Source organism: Apostichopus japonicus, chromosome 10, assembly GCF_037975245.1.
Source record: "Apostichopus japonicus isolate 1M-3 chromosome 10, ASM3797524v1, whole genome shotgun sequence".
Taxonomy (NCBI): domain Eukaryota; kingdom Metazoa; phylum Echinodermata; class Holothuroidea; order Aspidochirotida; family Stichopodidae; genus Apostichopus; species Apostichopus japonicus.
This window is the reverse complement of record NC_092570.1, coordinates 8636339-8662351: the sequence shown is the minus strand read 5'-3', so window position 1 is coordinate 8662351 and position 26013 is coordinate 8636339. Positions and strand designations below refer to the sequence as shown.

General features: G+C 35.5%; 2 protein-coding genes across 2 annotated transcripts in view; both read left to right on the top strand.

The window, feature by feature from the left end:
• Positions 1–26013, top strand: part of LOC139975405 (uncharacterized) — a 77305-nt gene that overhangs the window by 2824 nt on the left and 48468 nt on the right. Inside the window, exons 2-4 of the mRNA XM_071983385.1 lie at positions 4000–4205; positions 7885–7958; positions 11874–11971. Of these exons, the coding sequence (XP_071839486.1) occupies positions 4000–4205; positions 7885–7958; positions 11874–11971 (378 nt within the window). The remainder of the gene's footprint in view (positions 1–3999; positions 4206–7884; positions 7959–11873; positions 11972–26013) is intronic.
• On the top strand, positions 11979–24720 carry LOC139975412 (uncharacterized). The gene is made up of 5 exons (XM_071983396.1): positions 11979–20104; positions 22413–22495; positions 22769–22879; positions 23453–23549; positions 24696–24720. The coding sequence occupies exons 1-4, from the start codon at positions 19996–19998 to the stop codon at positions 23519–23521; spliced, it is 372 nt and encodes a 123-aa protein (XP_071839497.1). The 5' UTR covers positions 11979–19995; the 3' UTR covers positions 23522–23549; positions 24696–24720.

Sequence of the window (26013 nt, the reverse complement as noted above, 5' to 3'; positions counted from 1 at the left end):
TTTTTACAGTTTCGATGCTATTTTCAGATGTCAAAAGTACCTTCTGATCATAAATGTCAATGGGTTGACCCCCATTTGACCTTCGTGTGCGAAGTTATTTGAGGTCAAAGTTAATTTTCACACATTTAATGCAATAACTCCCAGTGCCAAGGTGTGACAAGGTTGATTTTTTTGGACAAGTTGCAAATGGTATAGGGGAATATTTTCAAACTTAACGGTCATGTGATCCAAGGTCACCAAAGGTCAGCTAATGTTAAAAAAGTAGTATTATGGGGGGAGAAAATGGGCAAAGAAAAAATGTTTGAATTGTTACAGTTATGCTCTATTTAGGTCTCACCGATCAAAAATGTCAATTGGTTGACCTCCAGGTGACCTTTGTGTGTGAAGTTACATACAAGTTCAAAGTTAATTTTTTGACATTTAATGCAGTTAAATCTCAATGCCAAGGTGTGACATGGTTGATATTTTGGGACAAGTTGTGAATGGGGTGGTGGAACATTTTGAAACTTAAAGGTCATGTCATCTGAGGTCACCATTGTTATCATATCTGTTGACACTCTTGTAGGTCTCTTATATTTCTTACATTTTCGACGCCATATTTAGATCTCAAAAGTGCCTTTTGATCAAAAATCCGATCACATTTTGTGATCACAAAAGTGTTGGCTATAGTGTTGGTTACGTTATGGGAACATGTAGGACCACAATTACTTGGACTGTTTCAGCCCAATCTTGCTTGATAATATTATGTGTATTGTCATATACCCCAAGCAAGGAACCACAGTGCCCTTGGGCTCTTGTCTTTAAGTTCAATCTGCTCTTGATTTTAGCAGCAAATATGCACTAAGCTGTTACAAGAATAAAATACAATTTATTTTTAATGCATTATTTTTGCACCTAGATAATATTAACCGTTACTCTGAGATTTCGATCACAACTTTGTTTTTAATATAGTTGTAGCTGTTACATAAGCATGTACTAAATGAAACACAGCGACAAGAGTGTCATGTGACTGACCAGTAAGTAACCACCAATCCCAGTCCACTGAATACTACCATCCTTTGAAGATGTTCATGGTCGATTCACATTGCAGAACATTTGACGTCTTCAATCCACCCACCCCAGTACTGTGAGATTATGAACCTTACTGATGGTTCCAACTAATCATTGGCAGACCTTGAATTTACGCTATCAAAATATAGAACATCACTTATTTTCTTCCGGTTAGTTCTTTGAATTACATGCGCAAACTCTCTTTGAAAGTATAAATTAATAAAGATCATGATGTAACCCGACTAGAGAATAATAGTACTGTATATCATTAAGAACTGTCTGGACAAACAAAGTGTCGAATGGATGACTATGCGAAAAAGGAAATTATGTTTTACCCTATACAATATTAATTAACCTATACAATATTAATTGATGTTTACCCTATACAATATTAACAATATAATTCAATATTCTCTAGTGCAAATATCGACTTGGGTCAATTTGGAGGATTTTATGTTGAATTTTCATTTCACTGTTGGTAATGAAGATATTTAGAGATTGAAGAGATTTATATAAGTGCATCCAGTATAGAAGATAGTAAAGCATTGCACTATAGGCTCATTATCAGATGGATAAGGAAACATCACACTAACCAGAGAAATGACAAAACAAAGTAAAAAAAACTATTTCTTTGGTTGACACAAATATACAAATTAAATTATTCTACAAAAACAAACTATGCTGCATGTATAAGGGATGATGAGTAAGGGAAACATAATATCAATCACAGAAATGACAAAACTAATCAGAATATGATTAACACATTTTTTTGGGGGGAAGGGGGGTCACACATTTTATTCAGAGCAGCAAGCACATGGATAGTACTGTACGTCCAGCTTCTCCCTGAAATCACCAATGTATCAATAAAAACATAGCAATGCCGATATCCTTGGCTGAAACAATCAAACAAACAATAAAAACAATCATTACAACTATTGACAATAATTTTGATATCGAAAAACATATCACTTTAAAACAAATATCAATATCATTTTAATTTGTAGGATATCAACAAAATCTATGATTTAATATTTTAGCATTTACTATGTGGAAGAGAAGTGGTAATATTTGCAAGTATCAATCTTACAGCAACACAAAATGCTTGTAAACAAACGGATGTTCACATAACAAAGGTTGGTTGTTCTAAGTTTTATTGATATATAACTGCTGCAACATTGCATAGTTTGCGAATGTCAAGTTTTATTGGCTTATTATGAGACCTAAACAGAAAAGAAATTGAAATATAAAATCTTGATCTGTATGCTCAAATAAAAAAAAAACATTGCTATTCTAGAAGTGACCTTAATTAAAAGCTTAGAAATCCCTATCTTATTGTTGAATACTAATACCTTATTTAACAGACACTTAATAATTTTAATTTAACTTAAACCAGAACTCAAGTATGTAATGCCAACTTTTAGCACTAAACCCTAGCATCACCTAGCAGAAGTCAACTGATACCTATGGACCCCCCCCCCCCCCTGCAAACTGCAATTAGTTGCCTGCATAATCTCTTTGTTGTTTATTTTCTAAAATAATACTGGGTTTCTCTTTTAATCAGTCAGTGATGAATTCTTAACATTTTCATTTCACTCCCCGGCCCCCACCCCTCCCCTCACTCATAGTAGTTAATAAAAAATGAGCAACCTTACAACAGACTTGGACAATTTATAGCCTTTTCAAAGTAAGACTCACATAACATGTAGCATCAAGGAGTTAAAGATACTTTGTCCATTTACAACTTTGACTAAAATGTCTAGAACTATTTTGCCCCCTCCCCAAACTAACCCCCAACTAATAATCAATTAATAAGTGAACACTTTAAAGAATGAAAGTTAAATAATTGTGAAATATTAATATAATCCAGGTTTGTTAAATAATTATCATATATGAAGTTTATTTAATAAAGTAAACCTAAAGAAAAAGCCCCGAACATAACAACCAACTACAGAACATTCTGAAGCAGAGGGATTAATAAACTTAATAACCTTAATAACAAAACTGTTTATTACCTACTTGAATATTCATTAGGCCCTCACTTGACCCTTCCTTACTTCTTGAGGCTCCAAATAAGTTATATCACACAGCCTAAAGAACAAGGAAACTACAGAGCCTTCTGTTCTTAAACAACATTAACATATTATGTTTTAATTACTTAATAACCTGATACAAAACGAATGAAATGCAACGCAACAAATAAAAAAATAAAATTCATAAATGTATAAATATGACTGTATTTTACTCTGGTTCCCACTAACCCTCAAAAAACCTCAACTTCTACACCATCCCCCCTCCCTCTACTCCCAATGTATTTAACTCTGTATGGGCCTAGTAGATTAACTCCACACTGACCCCATAAAATCAGAAAGAAATATTGCAACCCATAATACAAAATTCCACACCCCCTTCACTAATACCCCCCATCTGCTAATCTTCTAAACAAATGACCCCACCTACCCTCATTAAGACGAAACATGTCTTTATTTATATTTTATAGTTTATTATTCTATTAATTCTATTTATTATTTATTTTCCTTCAGATTCCCATTTCTAGTCAGGGTTAACCCTTCTATGTATTATTCTACTAGAGTTTTTATCATCCTATACTAGAATTAGTTACAACTGAACCGTAAATCAAGCCATACAACTAACATAATTTGCAATGCCCCCCCCCCCTCCTGTGCCTTTTCCCTGAACCTACTGTACCGCACACCTTCATGTTCCCCTTTAGTTCAATAATCTCACAAAGCTGTGTCTTTTTACAGTAAAGTAATATATTATTGTTACTGCGCACTATAACCACTAAAAACACTTCCACTTTCCCCCTCTTTACACCAATTTGATTATTAAACTGGCCCCACTCATAAGCATTATTGTAAAATACTCCAAGATATTTATGATATTATGATATAATTATTAATTATATATTTATTATTTACTTTCCTTCAGATTCCTGTATTCAGTGTGAGTCTACTCGGTTCCTTTAACAAGGTTGAAGCAGATGGTATTACTCTCTACTCTGGTCTCTCTTTACCAATCCTAACATCAATAGAGAGGATGTCCATATACACAGAGAAAGGGAGAGAAATGAATAAACATGAAGTTAATGGAATATTACACTATGTACAACACTCTCAAAGATTCAAGCAACTGTAGTAAGTATAATTAATAGATATGTAAATAATAATACTAATTAATACAATAACTAACTAATATTAATGATATTAACAAGAAAGGAATTATTAATATAGTTAATATTTAATAATTACTGAAGGTTTATAGATAGGTTTAGATAATTGTAGAAGGAAAACAAATAAATGAAGAAGAAATTGAATAGAGAAATAAACTAACAATGAAAGAACGGTCATTAGGTGAGGAATATGATTAATGGGAGAGTAAACTAGATACAAAATGAGACAGATAAACATATATACCAAAATACAAATAAAAGATTGACTTGTATTGCAGAAAGAATGATAACAAATATTTCTAGCGTAAGAGGAACAAATATTAGTTTAACTGGTTTATAATATTTATTAATAAAATTAAATAAGGAATCTAAGAGAGAAACGAAAACAGAAAAACAGAACTGAAAATGGTTTTTGTTTTTAATTATTCTCCTATTAAAGTATAGTAACATGATAATCAAGAATAACAAATTAAAGAAAACAACTTTACTGAAAAATATAAAATGGTCCAAATTCTTATATAGAAACATTTAGTAAATAAATTTATAACAAGAAAATTAATAAGTAAAGTGTTACTAACTAGTAAATTTAAATAAAACAAAATGTAAAATAAAATTAACAAACATCACAAAAACAAGAGAGAAATAGACCCCCCTCTCCCCCCCAAGAAAAAATTACCTTCAAAATGTGAGTAACTTGTTCTTTTTCATTTGGTTTTATGTAGCTAAGTTATTAGCTTAACAAACTTGACAACATCAACAGTGAAATTTACTGTAATTAGTTAAGAAGTTGAACAAATAAGTTTTGTTTTAAGAGAATGAAATCTACTAACAATTTGTATGTCTTGAACAAATGTATCAAAATGGAATATATACATAACCTCCACCCAGGCTCCGATTCCACACCCCTAGTCCTTTCTAATGCCATTTGCTAATCATTAAAATTATTCCCATGTGAATTTCCCTTCCAATGCCACAACAACTATATATCTGCCCCACCTCCAAGCCCACCTTTGCACTGCTGTTCCTACTACCTGCAAATCATGCCCTGAACCAATATAGACTACAAAATTATATACCCTTTCTCATATGCCCCTCCCGCACCCCTTAAAGCAGCATTTTGCGTTTGGTCGCCGTTTTCTACTTTTTTGACATGTCCATCGAGTTTTTTACATATATCAATCACAAAACAGCATACTAAGATATTAGCCAAGTTTTTCCCTGCCAACAACTTTAATTGGCGAGTAATTAAGGATATTTGAAGAAAACAAGAAGAGTGTCCACGACAAATTCCACAGTTAAAATTAATCCATACAGTTCCCCCAAAACCCACTAGTTTGAATTCAAGCAATCAGAGATGCAGGTTTAGTTATGAACGGTTGCTAAAAATAGATTCAAGACTTTGCGTTGGTACAACCAGGGAGATGTATGGAACTCCCTGGTACAACTGCCATATAGACTGTACACAAATAAGCATAGTGTTGTATTACATAGGCCTATTGGTCAATGACGTTCGTAGTGTTTAAATATTCATATTATGGGCGAGGTTTATTGGGTTCTTACGGAAATATCTTGGAGAAAAACAAAGTTGAAAGTTGCAAATTTTTCGACTTTTATGCCACCATTTGAGGTAAGATTTAAATAGATAAGCTAGTTGTGTATGTCGTTATGGCATAGTGGAGTCAGTGAGATTGAGAAAAATCATAGAAAAGGACGCAAAATGCTGCTTTAAATGTCATTTCCCTGATCTTGTTAAATATGTCCTATATGCTATTTCAGATACACGCTCAGCGCATCATCACACACCTGTAAATTTCTTAATCACCACCTCTTGAAATGCAAATGACCCTTCTGCTGTTGGGTTGCTAAATAACACCATCTCCCCTCTTCCATGAGTACTTATTCACCAGTCCAATTGTCCTCAGCTTTAACCCCCCCCCCCCACCTCCGCACCCACCACAATCCATCCACCTCCTGGCAGACACACACTGTTCCATTTCTTCTATATTTGTTTAATCCATGGATCATCAGGCCAATCCTCCGCTTGAACTCTCCCAACCCCTCCCCCCCCCCACTGCACCACCCCGCAAATTATAACAGATAACATTAATTGTCTATACCCTGCAGTGTGTATATTCATCATATATATGTACAGTTAACTGGTTCTACGCTTTTCTACACAGCTAGACAGTTCACACACATTTTTCAATGCTAGAAGTTTATGGAACTTCTTTCATCATTTTCTTGCTAAAGATGTACAGCAATCTTTTCCCTCTACAGATATTTTCAATAGTTAAACATTTTTTTTTGTTCAACACCTGTCAATCAAATACTTAAACAATGCAATGAAAGGAGTTGTATTCAGTTAGCAATAAGTATGTCCTTTAAATAACACCTGGAATATACAAACAAACAAGTACCTGGAGGTTGCTATGGATACTTCTAGATACTGTTTGGTAAGGTGTGACAGTTTAGTCGGAATAGAAGCTACTAATTTGAAGTACTAGTTTCAGCTAAAGTGAATATTTTACCCCGTCCGTCCATCGGTAACTCATTTTCAATGGCAGGGTAATACAACATATTGTGTATATGTTCGCAGAACCAACTGTTACACTCAGATCCCTGTTATTTCGTGTTGAATTCTCATTGCAAATTCAATAGACCTTTCCTTACAGCAGTAAGACATCAATGTACAGGTTTGATTGAATTAGAAGCTTCAAACTTCAAAGAGGATTTTTTGCAAGTTCGCAGTAACGGAAAAGTTGGTAATCACTTGAGAGAAAGAGGGGAACAACTTCTTTCTTTTATAAATAGTTATAGTGGTGAGGTGATTGAAATGTTATTAGCGTGAGGATAATACACAATTAGTTTGCTGTGGGGTGAGTGGTGTTTACGTCAACTTTTGAATTTCCCCGCAAAAGTATTGAAAGTTGACGCTAGTGGGAATTGGCAAATTTATAACTGGAGGACAGTACAAGGTGTGTGTGGGTGGGAGTGGAGTGGGGGGGGGGTTAGTCCCCAGAATAAAACAATGCCAGACGGAATATTAAAAAGCACTCTGGTGTACAGTATATAAATATATAACGTGTGTGCGCGGTTCAACCTTAACAGTAAAGATAAAAAAAATCAACATTTTTTTTCTACATGTTACATACTATAGAACCGTCATCCATCCAAATTTCTCAAAGGGAATAGCCACCCCTCACCTAGACGGACGACATAATATATTTGATTCTCGTATCATATCGTAGTGTTGTAAAGTTCTGGTGAATGTAGATTACGTACGCATCATTTCCAGTTGTTAAATATTAACATTCAGTATATAAGTCATTACATAACTTTGATGGCCTTGTCCATACTAGCAGACAAACCGCCATTTTGGTCAGGTATACAAGTGCTTTATTCTGACCAAAATATAATGTAAAAGGTAATGTATTGCCCTTTAATAACGGTTATCATACCTTCAGCTTTATAGTATTTTAGATTGTAATATTGCTAACCTTTATCCTTCCCACCATTTACGTATCTTGTATGAGCGGCACCTGATAGTCGATAATTAATGACATAAGTAGCTACACTGGATGGACAGTGCTTGAATTTTATATGACGTCACAATAATTATTACAATGAATCCGTTTTTTCTGCAGTTTACATAACTGTTTGCGGCCATTATCTATTACATCTTCATCTCTGGCAAACCTGAAAGCAAGGAATGTCAATGGTACAGTATAAAGCTCTCATTTATATTCTAGTAGTTTTTACCAGAAAGAATTGGAATGGAGTAAGGGGTGGGGGGGGGGGTTGGCAAAACTTAAAGGTTAAAGAGTTCCGCAGTCCAGTCTGGTAGATCATCGGTACTTCAAAGTCGATGATCTCACATGGATAGAAAGTGATTGATTGCTGTATACTTCAAGTGTATATTATCAAGAGTGTTGTTAAGTAGGTTTATTTAATAATGGTAAAGTTGTTCGTTATTAAGGTTAATGATTGTGATAATTGATCAATCTAGTTGTAAATTAGAGGGTATCAGGATGGATGTTTGAACCTTCTATTTCTTTGAACTATTTTACATGTCACTGAAGGTTCTTTGAATTTTATTTATTTCAATTGATGCTTCACTTCGATACTGTTTTGATGAGTTCTTGTCAGTTACGTAGTACTTTGATTAGTTAAAAAAATATAGTGCAACATCATAGGATTTTACTGTACACTGTTAATGTGTGTGTGGTCATGACGTCATTTTCATATTAATCACCAATTAAAACCTCTGGGCGCTTCACCACCTTACATATTATTCAAATTGTTATATATATACTTAGGTAAATGTGTTGCATTAAAAGATTGAGGGAAACTTGATATTGATCCTACACGGTTATCCGTTCAGGTCTACCCTGAACATTTGTATCAAGTGGAGCTGTCCGTCACCGATTATAGGACTGAATTGTTTTTCTAGGCGTAAGTTGTTGACCGTAATAATGAAATGATTACGCTCATGGCCAGCTTATAGATAATATTTACTTGATTTTGTTCAGATGAAGCATAAAGGTCCAAAAGTTGCCTGCATTGCCCACAGCCTATAAAGTAATCAGTGAAAAAAAATAAAACCATCAGCAGATCGACACAAATATTTTTATGACGTTTTTGTGTATTACTGGAGAGTAAGTCTTCAATCTTATCTTCCTTTAGTGATATTGTTAGTGTTCGCTTAGTATTCGCTATGAGTCCGACTAAATTTTCGGAGACTTTCTGCTGAGCACATAATAATATATACCTACAACATTAGCTATGGAGAATAACGACCGAAACCTGTTTAACAAATGACTACGAATGACGCAATGTCAGTGCGTATCGCATTCTGGTACACACGACGGAACGATCTCAAGAGGCGGACCTGAGGTAACAGCTTAAATGGATACGACAAATGCGCTATTGGTGAATAAGAACTAGCTGAAAGATACAAGGACACACATGGGTAAATTGAAAGTCACATTGATGGAACTTGAAGTTTTTAATCGCTAAACGATGATACAGTTTCCCGTGTATTATGGCACAGCATAGAACACTGATGGAGAACCACATCTGTAGTTGTTAATCATGAACAATCTGGATACACTAAATTTGAGATGCTCGTTACTAATAGGGGGAGGGGGTGAAGGGGGCGGGCTAGGACCTATAGTTTTGTTTGAGAAAAGGTCAGTCCTGAATTTGTATATATATATATAATTATATCCAGTTCTTGGGTCATCAAAATGAAACACAATTTATAGTATACTGCCTCCAAAGCATTCCAAGATCAATTACAGGGAGGGGTCTATATATAGTAAAGCAGCTGGCTGATTTCTAGGATACGGAATTACATTTTTAAAGTTTCTTTTCGTTGAGCAAGATTATTTGAACGTGTACCATAATTTTTGGTTCCTTGCTTTTTGCAAAGCAAGGAACCTATGCGTTCAACTTGGCGTGTGTATGTGTGTGTGTGTGTATGTGACGCTTGGCTTGTGTACACGATATCTCAATAAGGAAATGATGTATCATGATGAAACTTGTTGGGTGGATAGCCCATAGTAAGAGGAAGATCCCTATTGTTTTTGGTGCCCGCAAAGGTCACCAAAGGTCAGTAAGATGCCAAAAACCAATATATTAAAAACAGCAATAACTCCCATTGACAGGGTCCGACATGGTTGATATTTTGGGAGTAGTTGTGAGTGGGGAAAGGCATCGTTTCCAAACATAACGGTAATGTGATCGAAGGTCAACAAAGGTCAATTAATGATAAAAAACTAGTATTTTTGCGATAACTTGAGAACGAAATGTCCGTTAGGGTTGGGAGTTGCTTCAATGTAATCCAATTGTCGACCCGCATCTGGGTGACCCTTGACCTCAATTTGACCTCTGGTGACCTCTGGTGACCTTTTTGTGTTTTGTGGATTTTAACAGTTTCGATGCTATTTTCAGATGTTAAAGGTACCTTCTGATCATAAATGTCAATGGGTTGACTCCCGTGTGACCTTTGTGTGCGAAGTTATACGAGGTCAAAGTTAATTTTCAGACATTTAATGCAATAACTCCCAGTTCCAAGGTGTGACACGGTTGATATTTTTGGAGTAGTTGCAAATGGCAGAGGGTAATATTTTCAAACTTAACGGTCATGTGATCCAAGGTCACCAAAGGTCAATTAATGATAAAAAACTAGTATTTTTGCGATAACTTGAGAATGAATTGTCAGTTAGGGTTGGGAGTTGCTTCTATGTAATCCAATTGTCCACCCACATCTGGGTGACCCTTGACCTCAATTTGACCTCTGGTGACCTTTTCGTGTTTTGGGGATTTTTACAGTTTCGATGCTATTTTCAGATGTTAAAGGTACCTTCTGATCATAAATGTCAATAGGTTGACCACTGGATGAGCTTTGTGTGTGAAGTTATAAGAGGTCAAAGTTAATTTTCAGACATTTAATGCAATAACTCCCAGTGCCAAGGTGTGACAAGGTTTACTTTTTTGGACAAGTTGCGAATGGTATAGGGGAATATTTTCAAACTTAGCGGTCATGTGATCCAAGGTCACCAAAGGTCAGCTAATGTTAAAAAACTAGTATTTTGGGGGGAGAAAATGGGCAAAGAAAACATGTTTGAATTTTTACAGTTTTGATGCTCCGTTTAGGTCTCACCAATCAAAAATGTCAATTGGTTGACCTACGGGTGACCTTTGTGTGTGAAGTTATGTATACAAGTTCAAAGTTAATTTTTAGACATTTAATGCAATTAAATCCCAATACCAAGGTGTGACACGTTTGATAATTTGGGACAAGTTGTGAATGGGGTGGTAGAACATTTTCAAACTTAAAGGTCATGTCATCTGTGGTCACCAATGTTATCATATCTGTTGACCCGCCTGTAGGTGACCTTATACTCCTTACATTTTCGACGCCATATTTAGATCTCAAAAGTGCCTTTTGATCAAAAATCCGGTCACATTTTGTGATCACAAAAGTGTTGGCTATAGTGTTGGTTACTTTATGCGTACATGTAGGACTACAATTACTTGGACTATTTGAGCCCAATCTTGCTTGATAATATTATGTGTATTGTCATATACCCCAAGCAAGGAACCACAGTGCCCTTGGGCTCTTGTTATTGTAGCTGTTTTTATCATATTTTTTGTAGATTTTCTCAGGTTATACTTCTACGTAAATTCATAGTAACTGGAAATTTACCAATAACAGACTGTGACAGTTATAATGACCAATATTCGCCATTTTTACTTTCAAATTTATAACACCAATATACTATATTGGCAATGTGTCCCTGATTATTAAACAATATTTAATAAAATGGAGCTCTATTAATTATCAACCTAATATTTATAATTGTTTCCATTAATAAAAATATTCGGACATTTGTCAAGTTCGGAAGGACGAGAAGGTAGTATACTCTCTATCTTTCTTATATTGGCATGGTGTGAGGGTAACTGTAACTGTAAATGTCAAATACTCTCTTTGTTGACGTATGTGTGAGAGTGATGGGGAGGGGGCGGGGTTAGAGTCCCAACAGTTACTACGAACTCCTAGTTTCTCAATTATCCATGCATGGTCAAGTTACAACATTCCTTATACTCTTCTGCTCTATCCATTTTACAGTTTACTGGATTCCTTACGGAGTTAATGAACATCGCTATCATCTGGATCTTCAGTACGGTATCTGGCGTCTGAACAACGATCCTGATTCATTCTTTCATGTAAGTAATGAGTGTGAGTTATCATTACGTGTAAATATTTACTTTAGATACAAACATAAGTTTGATATGTAGTAGACAGTTGAAAGAAATGAGTTTCCACCTAAATCCATCCTTTAGTATGCATTACAGTTGTTGCCATCAGTTTGCCTTTAACACTAAAGCGTAAAAACTTTCCAGACGGAGTGCAGAAACAAATTCCTGTTACTCTTCATGAGTGTGAGGTAATTGGTTTCATAAGTTAACTTGCCGGCGTTAATTTCCGAAATCATACATAGTTGAGATTTCCTTCACATACCCACCACCCCTTCCCCAACCCTCCCTTTTGCTCGCACATCAAGCAGATTCATAAATGTGATATTCCGAGTTTAAATTTGTCTTTAAATTACTGAAAATTCCCGTTCCCGGCCTTCGGGATAGAAGTGGACTGTGAAGTCTGTTTTAAAAATCTAAAGCGATGCATTTTTTTAAATTGTCAATTTTTTATTTGAATCTATGTTCTGACCAGAATTTAGGAATATTTCTAGGCATTTCCTGAAGTAAATCGTTAAGAACAAAGTAAAACAAAGTAAAACAAAAAGTAAATAAATATTATTACAAAATGTTACAAAGTTATTACAAAGTTATTACAAAATGATAATTAAATATTAAATGGTTGCAATCACTGCCAGCGTAAAGTACATAAGAGCTAGCTATAACCATGAAGTCATAAAAAAAAAAGACACGACAGAGAAGACATGTATGAATATTCATTGAACATATGGCTCTAGCTAAAAGGGGGTGTGCCGGTGTGCAAGGAAATAGAACAAAGAGAGAAGAAAATACCAGAAGAAAGAAAGAAGAATAAAGAAAGGAGAGTGAACAGAGAGGCAGTAGATACTAAGCAGGGGTTGGCCCGCCCCGGGTACTAGTAAGGGGGTTGCCCTGCCACAGCCCCTGCCCCTAACTTGAGAACAAAATGTCCATCAAGGTTGGGATTTATGCTATTGTAACCCAGTAGTTGACCCGCATCTAGGTGACCTTTAACCTCAGGTTGACCTCCGGTGACCTTTATCAGTTTCTTTGGTTATTTGAATTTTCGGGGCCATAATCAGATCTCAAAGGTACCTTCCAATCAAAATTGTCCATTGTTGACCCCTGTGCCACCTAAGTGTGCAAAGTTATCAGAGGTCAAGGGTTTTTTCTTTAAAGGACAGTTAGGATAGTCTTATAGACTTGTCATGTTGTGTTTTGGAATAAGCGTGTCAAACTACATCTGATCGAGAGGTCAAAAGGTTAAAGGTCAAATTTTGAAAAATATGCTCATTTTAGGAGATAGGGGGCAAAATAAAATGGTCAATATTTTGAGATATGATAAAGGTTTTTGTGCTCTATAGAGGAAACCCACTCCTGCTTCAATCGGACACCCGGTTCTCAGGTTATGATGGCCAAAGGTTGGTTTTGATGCCTTATTAGCAATAACATACTGTGTGTATATTGGCGCACATAATAATTTTAGGAGAGGTTTCACATCATCAAGGGGAATATTTTTGATAAAACCCATCAGGTCATCCAAGGTCATTCAATGTTACTTATGTGCTAAAAAATGCCAATTAATTTTTGCAACAACTTCTAGTCACAAAGTATGACATGGCTGATATATTAGGACGCGTTGTAAGTGAGGTATGGGCACGTTTTCAAAAATAACTGTTATGTGATCGAAGGTGACCAAAGATCAATTGTGGGTCAAAATGTGTTGTTTTTGGCAATATCTTGTGAAACTATCATTGACAGGGTCCTACCTTGTTGATATTTTGTTAAAAGTTGTAAATGGGGTAAAGTATCGTTTCCAGACATAACGGTCATGTGATCCAAGGTCAGTTAGTGGTCAAAAACTAGTATTTTTGCAATAACTTGAGAACAAAATGTCCGTTAAGGTTGGGAGTTAGCCTATTGAAATCCATTAGTCGACTCGCATCTGGGTGACCTTTGACCTCAGGTTGACCTCTGGTAACCTATATTAGTTTCTTTGGTTATTTGAATTTTTGTAGCCATATTTGGATCTCAAACGTACCTTCTGATCAAGTTTGTCCATTGGTTGACCCATGTGAAACCCTCCTGTGCGAAGTTACTATGAGGTTAAAAGAAAAATCTGGAAAAATATGCTCATTTTGGGAGATATGGGGCAAAGAAAAAAGTTTGTCAATAATTTGATATTTCTAGATAGAGCTCTGTGTGATATATAGAGGAAACCAACTCCCGCTTCAGTTGGACAACAGGTTCTCAATTTGAGAGGGGCCAAAGGTTGGTTTTGATACCTTTTTAGCAATAACATTGTGTGAGTACATTGGAGCACATAACAATTTTAGGAGAGAGTGCACATCATTAAGGGAAATATTTTTTATAAAAACCATCAGCTCATCCAAAGTTATTCAAGGTTGCTTATGTGCAAAAATCTGCCAACTTATGCTAATTTTGCAACAACTTCTAGACACGAAATCTGAGATAGCTGATATATTGGGACGAGTTGTGAATGAAGTAGGGACACATTTTCCAAAATAACAGTGATGCGATCCAAGGTCACCAAATGTCAATTATGGGTAAAAATGTGTTTTTTTTTTGGCAATAACTCTTGAACCTACTTTTGACAGAGGCTGACATGGTTGATATTTGTGGACTTATTGTGAATGGGGTAAGGGATCGTTTCCAAACATAACAGTCATGTGATCCAAGGTCAACAAAGGTCAATTAGTGGTCAAAAAGTGTTATTTTTGCAATAACTTAAGAACCAATTGTCCATCAAGGTTGGGAGTTATGCTTTTGTAATCCAACAGCAGACCTGCATTTGGGTGACCTTTGACCTCAGGTTGACCTCCAGTGACCTCTATAGTCGATTCTTTGAAGGTTTGTGGGCATATTTCGATCTAAATTGTCCATAAGTTGACTCCTCTGCAACCTTTGTGTGAGAAGTTATTAGAAATCAATGTTTTGTTGGTTTGTAAAAAGTCTTAATAAGTACAGATACTGTAGGATGATTCTGTGAGTTCTCTAAAATGAGCCAACTCTTGCAGTCTTGCTCATATCAGACACCTGGTCCTCAACAGGTTTTCAAAGGGACCAACGGTTGATTTGTGATATTTTTGGCAATAATATTGTGTGTACATCGGACCACATAACTATTTTAGGACAGTGCCCCTTACCAAACATGATGGCTTATTTAGGCTTCTGAATGCCTCCATTAAGGCTTCTGAATGCTTAAATAAGGATGTGAAGCCTTAAACTAAAGCTTCATGACTATGAAGCCTTAATTTGAAGCCTAACAAGCATTCAGAATAAGTATTCATGAATCTGAAGCCTTATTTTCTCACTTCTGTGAAGCCTAGCAAGCAGTCTGATAAGGTTTCATGAATTTGAAGCTCTATGTTGACATTGCTGTGAAGCCTTACAAGTCTTCATGAGTTTGAAGCCTTATTTTGGCATTGCCATCGAAGCCTAACAAGCAATCAAAATAGGGATTCATGAATTTGAAGCTCTATTTTGACATTGCTGTGAAGCCTTATAGTCCTCATGAGTTTGAAGCCTTATTTTGGCATTGTCATCGAAGCCTAACAAGCAGTCAAAATAGGGATTCATGATTTTGAAGCTCTATTTTGACATTGCTGTGAAGCCTTACAAGTCTTCATGAGTTTGAAGCTTTATTTTGGCATTGCTATGAAGCCTAACAAGCAATCAAAATAGGGATTCATAAATTTGAAGGTTTTTTAATATTGGCTATAGGCTGCATGCATTGGCTTTTGAGAATTATCCAAGACTTATGTAATGGACAGATCCTTGGTCATATACAATTCAGTGGACAAGCACATTCGAGATATTTTAGGCATTTAAGGGAAGGCATGTACGCACGCTAGAAAAGAGTAACAACCGTCACGGTCAAGACTACATTGGTACCCCCCTTTTACAGTGTCAGCTTCCTGGAGAAGCATTGGCTATGTGCAGTACAGATGCTAGCCAATTAGTGCAAATACCATTACATGAAAAAGTATTCCTATATACTTAGCAGTTACTGGACAATAGAGTGATGAAAAGCTTAATGAATGGTACAATATTTCACTGTAATTTCCTGTGTAGCCATATATGATGAGTTAATTTTGACAAAGAGATATCAACTTAAGCTGTTTAAATTATGTACAATTGAATATTATTGCTACACTGTCAAGAGAATGCCCTTCTGATCACCTTTTGTAATAAATTTAACCCTACATCAGAATTCCAGTGAACATCAGTATGTATTAATTGGAACTCATTACTCAAAATAAAGTAAGCAGAGAAAGTAAACCATTCTTCTTAAGTGTTGTGATATAAGTGGAAACTGTTCTGCATCCATGGTGGCCAGGGTATCAGGGGATCCCTAGCTCTGACTGTAGATGATTCATACAAATGACATATAAAAATCAATGTCCTGCCATGAAACTTATGATGATTTGTCAAGTACCATTCAATTTTATTGATATTTCTCTCTATCAAATTAACAATGATGATGATTCAGATAAACAATTAACTGGTTCTGGAAGATAGTAATTTTATTATATATATTTTGTATATAGGATGATTATATCATATTTATATTTATCACAATTAGTTTTGGTAGGAATAAAGAGTTTGATTATTTTTGCTTTTCCAGATAAGCTCTTGACATCTTAAGATGCAAACAAGCATTCCTTTTTTCCGAATTTCAGCTAGCTGGTTGTTCTAAGTAACCTCATGCATTGGTGATATATGTTATTAAATGGAGCACCCTGAAATATAAAGCATTGATTTGGTAGTATCCCATGAGTTATAAGGAAATGCCATTGTGTATTTAGCTACTGTACATGCTTCATACTGTGCCTTGATTCCAACTTTACATACTGTGATGACAGAAATTTAAAAGCTTTATAAAAAATACAGGATGATGCAGTATGACTTTTTGAAGTTTATATTTGGTATTGCCTGCAATCTCAAAATAATTATTTTACCACTTATACATTCACTAATGTTCAATAAATGCAGTTCTACAATAAGTTGGTGAAAGTAAAGTGGAATACTATTCTATTTTACACCCCTGGTAGTCAAATTGGGGTCACAACCCTTTTATGGAAACCAAATGTTTTTTGGGTGGCCAAATGTAAACAGTCATTTGGAAAAAATGTCAGCCAGTGTTTTTAGTTACTAGGAATTCAAAACGCGCGTTCCAGGGACACATCTGCCCGAAAAAGTTTGCATTCCGCAGATAAAAACTTATGTCACCCGAGACAAACCTGTGTTAAATGCACAAGCCAAGCTATGACCTTTACGTTCTTTTGAAGTCAAGTATAACAACCCTAGATCACAATTGCTTGCACTTTGAGACCAATTAGTATTGTTGAGGATCATATATACACACAAACGACTTAAACAAGATTAAATAAGTTGCAGTACATTTCAAGAAAATGTACAAATTTGAATGTTCATCAAAGCTGATGTTTTTCCTGTTCTGGTAGACTTACAGTAGCCTAAGCTAAGCGTAACATGCATAGTACGATTTCCTTGAGTACTGTAGGCCAAAACAAAAACTATATTTGGCATTACTTTACATCGTGACTAACAGCAAAAAAGTCTTTGGATTGTTCTTTGCAAAACAACTTCTGTCATCCACCCCTACCCACCGGCCTCCCCCCAAGAAAAAAATTATAGAACGGCAACCTAAGTGTAATTGTTCTTCCTTCTGAGCACTGAACACAAGCCCTTCAATCTAATTATTCTGGTAACTCTTGCGCCGTAGATTAAGCGGTAAAGGTTTGACAAATTTCCAAAGAGATACTCAATGCCCTCTTGAGTCAAAAGTGAACGACAGCCATTTAGACAGAAAGAAAGATGAGAGGCTTACCACAGCAAGTTGCAACAAATACTTTCAAATTGATTTAACCTATCAATTGTGAACAAGAATAACATTTTTCTGCATTGTACTAAATTCACAATTTATTCATATAGTCATTTATATCTACAGTGTTCCTGTTGTGTTGATTACTTTCTTTCTCCAAACAATACTGATCAGAATCAGCTTTCCAAATTCCAATAAAAAGATTATGTTATAACACAGTGACCTGTACGTTCATGAGCTTTTTGCACCACGTTTCTGGTCAGTTCGAATCTGCTACTGTAACTTTGACATTAAATTTCTCTAAATTAATGTCTCTTTGGACTAAACAGGAACCACGGTATTGTTTGTTTACTATTTACTACTAAAATACTTTGGACTAGTATGACTATGATCTACCCCCCCCCCAAAAAAAGTTTTTTTTTTCCGCCTCCAGCTATGCATTTTAAGGGCAGTTCCAGGCTCCTACAGTAGTTTAGTTTAGTTTAGTAGAAAAAAGGATCAGGAGGGACACTCGAGTCCCCATCAAGGACCCTATAGAGAGAGGAAAAAAACTGAAGACACAAACACTCAGAGTCAGACCCGATTACAATGCTTAAAGTGCTTGTCCAAAGCATTCTTAAACCCATTGACACTACTTGCAAGTAAACTTTAAAGAAGCTTAATTGTATACCCTGCCCATGTAATTTTGGTGGACTAGGCTAAAGGGCTAAGCCTAGGTATAGACCAAGACAGTAATAGTAATACAAATAAGATATAGCCTAGCCTAGCTACAGTTATTTTCTCTCCAAAATGACCCGTGTGCAAGAAGTTACTTACATATTTGTCAATAAAATGACAAAGATCTATGAAGTCTGTTATAATTACTGAAAAAGCAACTGCGCCACCAATTTTATCACCAGCGCCACACTGTAGGTTGCGTGTCCGAACTTCGCAATACTCTAGCAAGAAATACCAGTTCCACAATCACGAAGAATCTTCTTGGAAAACAACGTGAAAACAGTTTGCAGGAAAGAAAGTTTGGCCGTGTATCGTACTATAACAAAATTCTCCCACCATATGAAGTATATTTTCAAATGATTTATAACAGAAGATTTAGTTTTGGGGTGTTTTAAGTCTTAAGTGGCCGAACTTCGAAGTCACCATCCTACTAACACACTAACATGAGTAGTATCATATATATTGGGCCTAACGTAAGGCATCTTATCACCATTGTCTAAATCGTCTTACTGAGATGAGTTTAGTCACACCGTGTGGTTCGTGGCATACATTTAAACGGGTTGCTTGTCCTGAAATAGTCTCTATATTTAGAAGGCATTGTAGGCCTCAATATTGATCGACAAAAGTTCCGGAATTTTCTTAGAGTATAGAACTTAGAAGTAACGTCGTCGGTACTTACTCTTAAAGTCTAAGGACAAGGTACGTAGGGTCTATACATATCGCGCGATATGCGCACAGTACAGTACAGTATACTGTTTTACGTTGGTCGAAGTTAAGTTGAACATTGCTGTCGACAATATGAATATGCATAATGATCTACCGTACCGACGCTGAACTAAACCACAGACGGCGTGCCCGGTAAGTTTATTGATTATTTTTTAATTTTGTCTTGTCTTCTAAAGCCGAGAAAAACGATACCAAAAAAAGAAAACCCACAATTTTTAAATAAATCTATTTTAATTAATTACACCTGTCCTGTTTAACCCACGAAACACGGACCAAATAGATTCGTTTCCTGTTAAATTTATTACAGTTCACATTTACAATGAACATTACTCGGGACTATCAATTTCGGCGGTAAAACTTATACACTTTCAAAGATAGTAAAATTATATAGATATCGGAAGACATCAGTGGCGTGTTGTCGGTATCATCTTTCTTCGGAAATTTGCTTGTTTTTTTGCTCATTTTATGAACACCTCCTGTCACGTCCACTCTGATATCAAGGGTAATTGTTTCTGTCAACGGATCTAGTGTTTAAAGCAGTTGGTTTCATTATTTCCAGTGATTTAGTTGAGTGCATTTTTCGAATTTCAACTTTTCGGTCATGTTGTAGTAGCCTATACTATAGCCTACCCACTTGCATTATAACACTTGCATTGTACGTGGTTCAGTGCGTAAGTCGTTTACCAGCAAGAGAAGAAGTGCAAATATGTTGGAAGCTTGCTTGGGACCGAAGAAGATATTAACCGAAGTACGACGAGCGCAGGAGAGAGTTAAAACAGTATCAACGTACAGTATGCCCCAACTAAAATTACCATGTAAGTACAGTAATGGTTTTGCATGCTCTCATAAGTCATATTCATAATGTTTAGGCCCTAGGCTACAGTTTTTTCTTTATTTTAATTACTTTTGTTTTCGTTACTTATCCTGAAAAACTAAAAGACGTACAATGTAAGATTAGAAGCTAGCCTACATCATTCATTGGAAGGATCATGCATCACGGAAGGTCAAATTGATAATATATTGGTTTCTGAAATTGTTTGGTCCAAATATGAACTGCAAATGCTGCATTGATATTGTGATTAGTGTTCAAACGATTAGGCATAACAGAAAATACCGATTACCGATTATTTGAAAAAGAGAAAATATACCGTTTATACGAAATCGGCAATAAATTTTGTGATAGAAACAATTATTGTTGTGATTTTTCTGTTTACTTTTGCTTTCGTGGTAATACAAGGCTCTTACTAGATATCCTTTTGTTTGTACCAAATTAGCCTAGGCCTACCTCTGGAGTTTCTCGGAAAGATTTTTTTTTTTTTTTACAAATGCTAAGCGAATGGCCTAACCACCCCGACGTGTATGTCACCTGTCAGTGTTTATGGCTTGAAATGGGCATAGAATAGTTACTCAAAATATCCATCTCAAAAAGCATCTCAGACAAACCATCCATCTTCAATCTTTACCAAAGTGTAAATTTTAATTACATATTGCCTACATTCCGACATTATTTTGTACTTATTTTCAGTATTAAACCGTTTATGAACAAATAGAAATGTTACGAACTTGAAGTTAAACATATTTATTCGTTACCTATTAACTCCATTCAAGTTCAATTAGAAAATGTATGCTCAGGTCAATCAAACTGAAAAGGAAATTGTACATCGTAACTTGTTTAAAATTACTCTAGAATGTTACCAGATTGATGTAAAGAAATAATAACAACTAGAAACTACTCCAAAATAAAATACAACATTCCCTCTTTAAGACATAGCACATACCTTCCAAACAAATGCCGTTTTCCAGCATATTGAAAGTTGAAAACTAAGCTATTTTTTTTTTTTTGCAAACCGATGGTTAGGCTACATTTCCCATTGACTTAGTGTGGTTGTTAGGCTAACATGAGGTCGAAGGTTGCAGTATTTCATGGATATTTTAGTTATAGCTAACTGCGTCACAATTTCAGCGAATAAAGAGATGCTTAGATTAGATTTTCCCGTTGTCTACATGTGGTGTTCGGGTACCATGCGCGACGATAGCAGCAAGGAAAGTATGTAAAAAAGCTAGGCAAAGTATTTTTTTTGTTTTGTTTTTGCAAAACGATGGTTGAGCTATATTTCCCATTGACTTAGTGTGGTTGTTAGGCTAACGTGTGGTCGAAGATTGCTGTTTCCATGGATATTTTTATTTTTTTTATTTGCGACACAACTAAAGCGAATTAATTGATGGCTAGGTTAGATTTCCATGTTGACTTAGTGTGAAGTAAGGCTACCATGTGGTCGGAGATTTGTGGGGCTTTTAGGTTAATGTCGCTGGTACTGAAATTCCTTCCTGGGGGGCTTAAATTTGCCAGTGACTGCGCAGAAAGTTCCCGATGATTGAGCGCGACCCTCCGGCACTGTTTAAAAATTGATGCGAGATTGTGAGAACTGTTTGCGCGATTCGCGCTGCTAAAGCAAACGCATGTGACAATTAATTTTACACAGACACCTGATATAACAAGGGCGATTTTCTTATAGAACTCCCTTTTCTTTTTCGCACTCGTAATTGTGCTTTAGGAGGGCATTTTCAGCACTTGATAGGGTGAATCGCCCGTCGCCCCGCATATTTCCGACCCTGTCTAGCACATTTGTTAATTCGCGAAATTGTTATTGTTACCATGCTTACTGTGGCGAGAAATATGAAATCACTAACCACGAGGGAAACAAAATCGGCGACCATGGCAGCCATATTTGATGAAATTTAATACATCAGTTGATATTTTCAACTTCCATATATATGTTTTTGAATAATGATATTTTCACCTTCGATATGTTTTTGAATAATCGGTGTGACATAACTGGTTTTCCACGTAATTTTTACCGATTCCGATTATGTTCCGATTATGCAATAATCGTACCGATTCTGAAAGTAAATTGTTTGAACACTAATTGTGATGCATTAAGATAAACCTTCAATTTTGTTCTTCTGGTTACACGTATCATTTCAGCTGTGTCACCTCTTCTGTCTTATTATTGTTTTCTTTGATATATGGACATATTTTGACAGAGTAAAGCTAGTTTTAACAAACATTTTCAATTTATGTCAAGAGGATTTCACAGAACCTTTGCTCTTTCCTTACAACAGTCACTTGTGAGGAACTGCATTTCTTGAAACGCTTGACAGGTGCATTGGAATGCCAACAAGCCTCCCTTAGCAACAAGAAACAGGTTAGATATTTGTAGTATTTTTTTAGAGGCATTTTTTAAAGGAGGATAGGTAGGTAATTGAGAGATACACAACTTTCTGTAGTTTCCCTTCAAGTCAGCTATAAATATGCATCCTGCAAAGATTTAAAGTAGCAATTTCAACCAGAACTTTCTTTAATCAGCAGAAAGATACGGTTTGTGTTTGAAAGTCAACGTCCCATCGCCATCCATCATCTTTCCTCTAGGCCCGAGGTTAATAACTTTAATAAAAGTTGTTCATACTTTTTCTTACAGACAAGTTTTTCAGACCCAAAAGTTTCTTTTTTGGATGGCATTGCACCATCAGAGACATCGGTTGAAGAAGACAGTTTTGTCCAAGAATGTGAGAGTAGTGAAACTTTTGAGGTATGTCACATATAGTCATACAATTATGCTGGCATTTTTTGCCATTTGAAAAAGGATTGTCCAGCCAAAATTTATATCAAAGAGTACTATAATCTGAACATTCTGGTAAAACTTACCTTCAAATCTAATGCTTTGTTCTCGAATATTGACATTTGGAGTTTTCAAATTTTGTACCAAGAATAGACTTGAAGCATACAGGTGTGATATAGCCTACTAGGTGCACACTGTCCATAATTGATGTTTAAACCTTCCCTGTGTATCGCGCACTTTTTCGACCAGAAGTGACACAACGTGTTATATATATATATATATATATATATGTATATATATGAAATATCATTATTAGACAAAACCAGAGAACTAGGATATGATTTATAATTGAAAAATAGGGAGTAAAGTTTTAGAAAAAACTATTTCCAATTTTCTAAAACACTACTCCTTATTTGTCAGTTATGAGTCTTATCTTATTTCTCTGGTTTTCTCTAATAATATTTTTCTTTGGAGTAAACATGGATTTTCTCTATAATAAATATCTATAGCCTATATATATTTGTGTTTGTTTCTGTTTTACAGATTTCTGTCATGGAATTGCCCCACGCCTTGATGCCTACAACAGTAGAAAAACGGCTGCGAACAGCATAATTCATATAGGGTCCGCAAGCAGAATGGGGTAACGTTTGTCAAGTGGTGTAGTGGGCGCATTTTCAGTGCAGACAGTACAATGCACCGGGAAATGTTTGCCATGTATGTACAAACTTTACAAAAAGTGTCAACTGTCAACTCTGCTAATTGAGAAATACTGCAAATAAACATAATATCTGACATATACTGCATGTTGGGCTTGGGGAAATTTATGATCCCTACTGTTTTGGGTCATATGAATATTTACAAAATTTGCCTTAATCTTGATATGCCAATACCTTTACAAGTGTAAATGTAGAGTTTAATTAATATGAACTTTGTTTGTATGTGAGTTGTGTGAAGTAGATATTCCCTATTTGCCCTGGGAGAAGTTCTGAGAAATTGATGAGCTGCATGTGCTGTAAAAATCTTGAAAAGCTAGTGTTTGGCTTATAGGTACCTGCTAGAAAGTTTTCTACTCTGTTCTTAATTTGCTATTTGGCTCCACAAATTACCAAGCCTAAAGGAATAGAAGTCAGCAATGGAACAAGTAGGTAATTTGTTTTATGTTTTACACCAAATTTAATGCTCTTAGAATGTTCACATATTTTTGATGTAGCTTAACTATATTTATGTTGCTCATGTTTTCTTTTTGCCTTAATTTTATGATAAATATATATTCTATATATGTGCCTTAGAGCATACAGAGTGGCCATTCTGTGATGCAACATTCTGTAAGCTTCCAATCCATTCTTTAATTGGATAAGCATTGCCAAATTTTATGACTTGATCAGTGTTTTGGGTATCCAGATCTTATCTTTCAACGTGATTCATTCATTACTACCTTTACAACAGTATACTTGTATACTATACTATAACACTACACATCTTTAGTGAGGAAAATGTAGTCCCAATTAAGGGTGCACCATGGGCATATGTAATGTTTTGATATACCATTTTTATTACACTTGTATAGTTGCATTTAAGGTGCTTTCTTATTTTTTATCAGCTATATACCAGTTTATAATTATATCTACCGTTCATTATCTACATGTGACCAATTCCCTATTTTTCAGTTTTGCAAATACTTTTTTTAGCTTGCCAGGATAACTCTAATTTGCCTTTCTCACTACACTTGTTAGTATATGTTTTCAACATAAATAAAACTTTGATTTTCCATGTTCGGTGCTTTCAGTCCAGATTTTGCATTTCATCAATTGTTTCTTAAGAAGTCTATTCTTCACATTTCTTGTAAGTATTCTATTCTTAACCAGTATTTTATTTAATGCTACCTTATTTCTAAGCATTGCCTCATTTGAGAATACTTTCATGCATGTATTTCCATGGAATACATGCATGTATATATCCTTTGCATTAGTGCATACATTGGATTTAAAAACATACTTCAAGCATGAATTGTTTCAAATCCGACACAAAACACATGCTTTAAGCATGTACATGTATGAAACATTTGAAATACATGTCTCACACATGCCATAGTGCATGTAAGGAGGGCATTTTCATACATGTATATTTTCAAACCCTGAGCAAAAAACATGCTCAAGAAATATGCATGCATGTAAAGGGTACTAGAAATTTGTGTAAGGGACGTCATATACAGATAAACTCTTTGGTTTCAAATTTCATTCACAATTGTTTCTCAGTAACGATGATTAACATTTTGTTGAATTAAAGTGTTCTTTTAGAAATAATATAAATTGTTTCTTCATCATTTCATGTGTGGGTTGAAGAGGCATTCATGAATGCATGGGACGATAGGTTCCTAGTAAAATCATTCAAGCGATTGCTAGGGGTGGGGAGGGGGGCCGGAGCATTGGAAAGGACCTATACAAAATAGCTGTCAAACCAAATAATGTGAGGTGCATACAACTAATTTGCTTCATGATATAATTAAGGTAAAGAAGGTAAAATTTAAACGCAAGGTTAAACCCTACAGTGTTGGGTGGGAAGCGTATATGTACGGTCGTGTAAATCATGAGAAAAACTGGAATGCCTTCACTATAAATCTTCAAAACAATTTCATCAATTTAAGGCTTCACAGTGAATACCAATATGCAAATTTAAGCCACCAAAGCCTGTGTTATTTTTTTTGGCTAGATCTGATGCAGCCATACACCGAAGCCTTAGTGAAGGCATTCTTGGGCAAATATAAGCCATCATTTATAAGCATTCGAAGCTTTAATGAAGCCTTCATTTTAGGCTTCAGGGCAAATTTATGCTAGCATTAAGGCTGCAGAGCGTATGCCTATTTAAAGCTTCAAAGTGAATACTTATATGCAAATTTAAGCCATCAAAGCCTTAGCTAATTTAAATTTTTCGGCTCTGGTGCAGCCTTAGCGAAGGCATTCTTGGTGCAAATATAAGCCATCATCTATAAGCATTCGAAGCTTTAATGAATGCATTCATGTGCTGCTCCCCTTGTACATATTCCTTACAAGCAAGGAACCATAATGCCCTTGGGCTCTTGTTATATTTTCTTTCCTTCCTTACAA